The following is a 7,031-nucleotide window of genomic DNA, read 5'->3' on the forward strand; positions in this document are numbered from 1 at the left end:
CAGGCGACTGCGTTGTGATGGAAGTTAAACTCGAGAGAGATGGGACATGGCGATTCGGATCCACTTTTACCCACTCTTTGACAAACTTGCCAGGGCTCCGCTTGCTTCCCCGGGTTGTAGGTGGCGTGTGGGGTTTAGAGCTGGCAGGGGAATTGAGTTGTTTTAGTTTCCCTGCAGCTGCGAGCGTGTGTTTGTGCTGCAGCAGCAGTTCCTGCCTGAGCGTCAGGATGTGAACGTGCTGTTTGTTCACGTCTCATGGAGGAACGGGCAGACTGTCTCATTGGAAAAGGAACGCAGCTTTATCAGGAAAATGATACAGAAATTCTTAGTTTTGCAACAATCTTCACACTCTCCCAGTCAGATCTGCTGACTGTGGCACAAAAGATGCGGGGAGGCCTTTTGGAGGGGTTGGGGGGTTCTGCGAAGCCAGCAGTTGCAGCAGACAGGGCTGGCTTGCTTTCTTCTTGCCTTTTACATCCTGAAACGAGACTGTCAGTTCAAGAGCAGCTGTCGAATCGTGACCGCTGCTGATGGTAGGAGGGAGCGCAGCCACCTTGTCAGATGCCCAGCCGAGTTAACAGCAGCGACGAAACGAATGTAAAAATAACGGGCTTTTGACATATAAGTTGAACAAATGTAAAGCTGGAACCCTGAGAAAGAATTAAGCAGGAACCATAGGGAGATAAATACCCTAGAACGAACAGCAGCAAATTATTGGCTTTTTTTCCAGCGTGTAATTCATCATCCTTAGTGCTTGGCTTTACTGAGTCACCGTTCTGAGACCAGGCAGTCTGTCAACTATTCCATGCTGCTGTATGGTTTTATTCCGAAAAGAACACCAGAATTTTCCCTTTGCCTTCTGTGAGTGGCTCTGGTTTCCCCGCACTGATGAGCCGTGTCCTACCTCAGACCAATGCCACGTAGTGGTCCTGCACGGACGACAGTGCGGCTGTCAGATGAAGGGACTGCCCTCGGTGACCCAGCCAGCACCCCCACGAGGGGTCTGTGTGCTGTGGGTGCCTGTGGGCTGACAAAGAACACACCATGCTCTTGGGAAGGAGCCGACTCTGTTTTCTTCAGTTCACCTTTGTCTTTATTCTCTGTGTGTGTGTGTGTTTTGACAGACAGCTGAAGCCAGACCCCACTCCTCTCGTCACTTCTCGCTATAATGTTTTCCAGAACGATGAGTTCGATGTTTTCAGTAGGGATTCGGTGGATGTTTCTCGGATACAGAAAGGCAAGCGGTGAGTACCGTGCACCCTTCATTAACCCTGTCTGTCAGGAGGAATAAATACCTGCAAATTTACTTCTCATACGAACCTCCTTCAGGAATTTGCTGGCATAGTGTAAGGCTTGTAAAAAATGTTTCCCACCTGTTTGTTCTGTTTCTCTGGGAAAGTAAAATGAAATGTTATTAGGAGGGTGGTTCCAGTCAGTGTTTCTCCTAATTGGCTTTCCTCTGTGTGCTGCTAGAGATTGCTGTGCCAAGCTCATTTGTAATGTCGGGCTCTTGCTTCTTGGTCTGAATGTTAGACTTGTACTGAACAACAAGCCTTGAAAAGCAACCACCTCTGCAAGCCTGGGATCGTAACTCCGGGCTGAGAATAACGATTTGGTTTAGCTCCAGGTGAAGCTTCAATATCCATCTACCTAAAAAGCCGATAGCTCTCGGTGGCTCGGAGCCCTTGTGTTGGTCCTGCTGCTGGAGCTGCCTGCAGAAAGGTGTTTCCTTCACTTCCCGGTGCTGTGCCACACTCCCTGCAAGTGCAGGTTAGGGCACTGCCCTGCTGGCTGCCACTAATGTGGCCCGGTGACATGGGTGACTTGTTTCAGGGTGTTAAAGCAGCCAAGTGCGATCTTTACATTGTTGTGTATTTACACAGAACGGCAATAGAAGTCTGGCTGGAGACTGAGCCACAGGACCCTGGGAGCTCCCGGTTCAGGTTTTGGTTGCAGAGCTGCACTAGACGCTCAGGGGAAAACCCCTGTTGTCCCGAAGCCTGGTCGAACCGCAGCAGTGCCGTAGCATTCATGCTGGCTCGGCTGGGCCAGAGAATCATTTCTCTCTGGTCAGGCAAGGGCTTTTGAAGCATCCTAAGAACTCGCAGACCAATCTCTCTCCGTTCTCCTCATAGTGAAGCCTTGGCCAGAGGGCAGGCAGGAGCCCTGTCGGCAGGAGCCTTGTGCACAGGCGCTTGGTTATCTCCATCTCCCCGAAGTCTTGCACACATGGGTGGCTGCTGCAGCAGCTGGGCCAGGCCAGAGAGCGCTGTCTGAGCTCGGCACAGTGCATGCACTCTGTGGGGTAACCCTGCTTGGAGCTCCCTCTGCAGATCCCCGAGGGAGCTTTGGAGGCTGTAAGTCATCTCTGAGCTGGACCCTGCTCCCCAGCACTGCCCTGTGGCTGTTGCGTGACCTCCTGGGATTCTCCTCTCCGTGCTGCTGTTCCGGGTGTGTCGCGGTCTCTTTCAGGCTGTCTCCATTTCAAAACAGTTCTTCTTGCACTGAGAACGCTTTCCCTGCAGGGCTCCAGGCATGTTGTTCATGCTCTGAGGGGCTTTTAAAACCTGGAGGTAGCGAGCTGTGACCAGCAATGGACACCCTATGCCCAAAATTGGCCCTATCTGGGTAAATCAGAGGATATGCTACAGTACCCGGTGCTCTAGGATTTAATGGTCAGAACTCCATAAACACCGAGTGTCCTTTCAGCGCTAAAAGCGCAGCTTCCTCAGTAGTCCTTGTTCCACAGGCAGGAAGCCTGATGCTTTACCTGAGCGTGGGGGTAACAGGGTTGTCCCAGTGTGAGATCCGCTTCAGATTCAAAATGGATGAATGTTTTTTTTTTTTTCTTCTTAAAAATCTTTTGCTCCCCAAATTCTGCCTGTGCATAAGTGCTGGTGCTGCCAAAGCCTGATGTCGCAACAGAGCCAGGTCGTGTTGGGCCCCGCTGTGCTGGCTACTATGCGGATAAGCTCAGTTTGGGGCAGGGACTTAATGTGAAAGAGAAAACCACAGCAGGGCGAGGAGAGGAGCCAGCACGAGGAAGTGAATGTCTAGGGACCTACGTGATTCTTTGCTGATCCTGGAAAGCGATCATGCGCGTCTGTGCCTGTCCAGCCATAACTGCTGGGCTCCTGGAGCCAGAGCCTGTCCTCAACAGCAGGGACTGCGGGGGTTTTCCCTGGACTGGGTGTCTGAGACATTGCGCTGCAGCTCTGCTGCAGTCATCAGACCAGCTCGACAGGAAACAATTACCAGACACCAGTTCAGCCTCATGCCGAATTCCAGCAGAAGACGGTGTCCCGGCCTGGCTATGTGTGAAGTGACCACGAGCTCTGTAGGGCATTTTGCAGCTAGATGCGGGCGCGTAACAGAGTGAGTCACGGTAGAGAGGGGAACCTCCCCTATCTGCAGTGTTTTGAGATCTGGAATGAAAACCATGCTGCTTAGATCCCTCCTGTCACATGAGTCTGTCCATTCCCGGGTCACTGACGGGCTGTGTCTCGTGGCTCTCAGCGGAGGTTCTGGGCTGCAGGAGCCCACGTGTCCGGGCAGCCCTGGCCTGTGATTTGCGGCCGCGTGCTGCAGTGCGGGGTTGGAGGGTGCTTGGCTGGCTCCTGGGCTGGAGGCTCAGCCCTGGCGGCTCGTCATTCAAGATTCACGGAGCTGCTGGGGTTATTTGGGTCTTGGCCAAATTTCAGCTTGGGTATAATTGCGTTTGGCCTCCTGTAAAAGCTTCCTGTCCGTCTCCAATGACAGTGGCCGTCTCCCATCCCTGTTCTTATCTGCTGTGTAATCTTGCTGGGCTCCTGTGGAAAAATGACTTTGTTCCAAGCCAGCAGTGGCTGATTTTAGTAGCCTAACAGCCCTGTTAGAAATCAGCAGGGGAAGGGCTAAGTAGTGCTTGTGGGGTTTGAGATGAGACTGCTGTTGCTTTGGCTTCCACTTACGAACAGGAAAATAGTAACTTATAGTGAAGAACTTCATGTCCTGCCTTTCTGAGTCTCTTTGTTTCCGTGCTGTGGAGTGCAGGAGGGAGAAGGACACGACCCGGAGCCTGCTGAATGACAAACGGCTGGTTGCTGAGCAGAAGGAGCGCTACAGCCAGTACAGCGTGATCGTGGAGGAGGTTCCCGTGCAGCAAGGGGAAGCTCAGCTCTACGGGGAGGACTACGAGGACGAGTACGATGACACTTATGATGGAAACCAAGTGGGGGCAAATGATGCTGACTCGGATGATGAGCTGATCAGTAGGAGGTAGGTGCTGTGGCTGCTGTCAGCGGTTGGTGGGAGTCACCACCCACGGAGTCGTTTTGATTGGGAAAAGACCTTTAAGCTCCTCGAGTTCCCCAGCACTACCAGGTCCCCACTGCCCCCTGTCCCTCAGCAGCACCTCCACACGGCTGGGAAACCCCTACAGGGATGGGGACTCCACCACTGCCCTGGGCAGCCTGCGACACGCCTGCACAACCCCAGCGGGACAGAGATTGTTCCTCAGGGACAACCTCAGCCTCCCTCGGCACAACTGGAGGCCGGTTCCTCTCGTCCTGAATTGTCACCCAGAGTTGTCTGGCCCACACAAACCCGACCAGCACTGGGGTTTGGCTCTTTCTTAAATGAGATGTACGTGCTTCAAACCACCCCTTTTTCTGCTGCTGCCTCTCTAACTCCCTGCAGGGAGGGAGATTTGGGTCTCTCTTGTCCTGAGGGCAGGGGCAATGCACCGAGGATCACCTCAGGCTTCCACTTTCTGTGTCTGCAGGACTCAGCCACTGCCTCAACTCAACAAATCTGACAGAGGAATTTACTGTTGTGTTGAAAGTTGCTTCTATGTGTAGAAAACTGTCCTGTGGCGGGGGAAGACAGGCTGTCTTGAGTAATCAGGACTGAGTGTAGCTGGGCAATGTGAAATGGCTGGTTAGCAAAGGAAAACTTCCGAATTGGGAAAACTGTACAACCGGCCCCCTGGAATCCAGAGCAGCATCTCCCCAGTGACCAGCTGCTGGAGACAGTTCACTTTAGGAAGCAAAGGGTTAGTTTGAGATGGGGGTTGTAGAACAGTTATTTTAGAAATAAGACCTGGAGATAGAAAACCCATGTTTTCAAAGCTGGTTTAACAGTTCTGAAAGTGGCCCTTCAAATTCTGACGCATGATGAAGCTGTCACTGTTTCAAACGTCAAACCAAATGCACCTTTGGGTTTCCTTTGCCCCTTTTGCTTTTGCTTTTTTGGTGAGGCTTCAATTCAAATCCTTTTCGTGGTTTGCCTGTAACTGCAGCACTTGAGTCTCTTCCCCTGTCTCAGGAGCTCAGCGCTCCTACAGAGGCAGCAGGGCCAAGCGGTGGCTGGTGCTGCTGAAAACTCCATCTCTAGGTTTGCAGCAGCAAAGGCTGTTCTGGTTTTCCATTTATTTCTGTGACAGTGGAATGGTGAATCTGAATTCCCAGGGAATTTAACACCCCCACACACAGAGTGAAGAGCAGCTATCGGCACATGGTAACTTCTGCCTCCACCCCTCAGGCCCTTTGCTGCCCTGTGGGTCCAGGTGATTCCTAAAGCCCGATGAGTTTCTCCAGGTGTTTCCCCCTGTATGAAACTGGGGCACAACGCTGGAACTGGAGCACTGTGGGTAACCACTGGCCAGCCACTGGTTTAGAGCACGGCAGTTTCTGAGCATTCGTGTTTCTGTCTCAGTCTGAGCTGGAGGTCTGAGGGTTTGTGCTGGTTCAGAGTGCAGTCCTTACCGATGACCTGTGCCTGGATCCCCTTCTCCTGGAGGAAGCAGTTATTTCCTTGGAGAAATTCTTTCCAAGGTTTCAGGTTTTTTCCTGACCTGCTCCTGTTTTTTGAACTATCATTATTTTCAGTAACAACTTCATAGTGAACATTCCCCGATGAAGAACACGTGGTCGTTAATTGCCCATAGGACGTGTCATTAACCACTGGGTCTCTCTTTGGGGTTTTTTTGCCTTCAGAAAAAAAAAGCAAGTCCATGAAACTTGTAGGTTCTCGTTTTTGAAAGAGGTGATGCACACCAAGAGGGCTCTGCCCTTCAGTGAGACCTTTGTGCCCCTGCTGTCTCCCGTGCTGACTGTTTGTGTCTTTATTCTCAGGCCGTTCACAATTCCTCAGGTCCTGAGACCGAAAGGACAGGAGGATGGACAGGAGGAAGAGGAAGAGGATGAAGAGGAGGAGGAGGAGGAAGCTGAAAAGGAAAGAACAAAGGTGACATTTAGTTTGTGGTTGGGGTTGCATTAAGATTTACAGTGTGACCTATCTGTGTCACCTGCAGAGGGGTGTGGAGCAGGTTCCCTCTTTCAGAGAGCACAGCTTTTCACAGCTGCAGCGAGACAGCCGCTTTTCAGGGCGGCTGCTTCTGTGGTCTGCTGGTCGGGGACACGTCCCCCAGCGCAGCTATCCAGGGTTTCCTAGGCAGGAGCAAAGCTGCTTGCTCCGTGGAGGGGCTTAATCTCCGTGACTCCTTAGACAGACGATGCCAGCAGGGCACTTCGAGGGTCACTAACGCTCTGCTGTCATGGATCTGCTGGGAACAGTGGCGTTGCTGGCAGAGGCAGCATGTGGGAAGCAGTCTCAGCCAGGTTTTGTCTTTGGGGTCACTGACACCAATCCTGCTGGCTCAGCCAGAAGAGAGAATTAACAGCAAATTGATGCTGTTCGTGGTGCACCAGAATCCCCCCTCCCCCCCACCCCGCCCTATTCCTGTGCACGACACCGCTGAGTTTACCGACCTCTTTCCTTCCTTCCCTTGGCAGGACCATTTTGTGCAGGACCCAGCTGTGCTGCGGGAGAGGGCTGAAGCCCGGCGGCAGGCTCACCTTGCGAGGAAGGGGTAAGTCAGCACCTCCCTCCGGCTCTGCCCGTAGCAGGCGTGGTGCTGCTGGCTGCCCTTGTTGAGGGCGTACCTGTTCCTTCGCATTCCTGGCCGTTGGGGTCACCACCCACCGGTGGTGTTCTCTTCTCGCCCAACTTTTACTTCACTGCGGGGCGGGGGGGGGGGCCGAGCATTTCAC

At 52.8% G+C, this 7,031-nt stretch overlaps 1 protein-coding gene across 2 annotated transcripts in view; it reads left to right on the top strand.

Moving 5' to 3' along the window:
- The window catches only part of ASCC2 (activating signal cointegrator 1 complex subunit 2), a 21,933-nt gene that overhangs the window by 14,191 nt on the left and 711 nt on the right, over positions 1-7,031 (top strand). For both annotated transcript variants that reach the window (XM_010145437.1, XM_010145438.1), the window contains 5 exons: positions 1,125-1,244; positions 2,652-2,657; positions 4,036-4,257; positions 6,114-6,225; positions 6,774-6,850. In XM_010145437.1, coding sequence (XP_010143739.1) covers positions 1,125-1,244; positions 2,652-2,657; positions 4,036-4,257; positions 6,114-6,225; positions 6,774-6,850 — 537 coding nt within the window. The remainder of the gene's footprint in view (positions 1-1,124; positions 1,245-2,651; positions 2,658-4,035; positions 4,258-6,113; positions 6,226-6,773; positions 6,851-7,031) is intronic.

Source organism: Buceros rhinoceros, unplaced genomic scaffold (assembly GCF_000710305.1).
Source record: "Buceros rhinoceros silvestris isolate BGI_N320 unplaced genomic scaffold, ASM71030v1 scaffold18611, whole genome shotgun sequence".
Lineage (NCBI taxonomy): Eukaryota > Metazoa > Chordata > Aves > Bucerotiformes > Bucerotidae > Buceros > Buceros rhinoceros.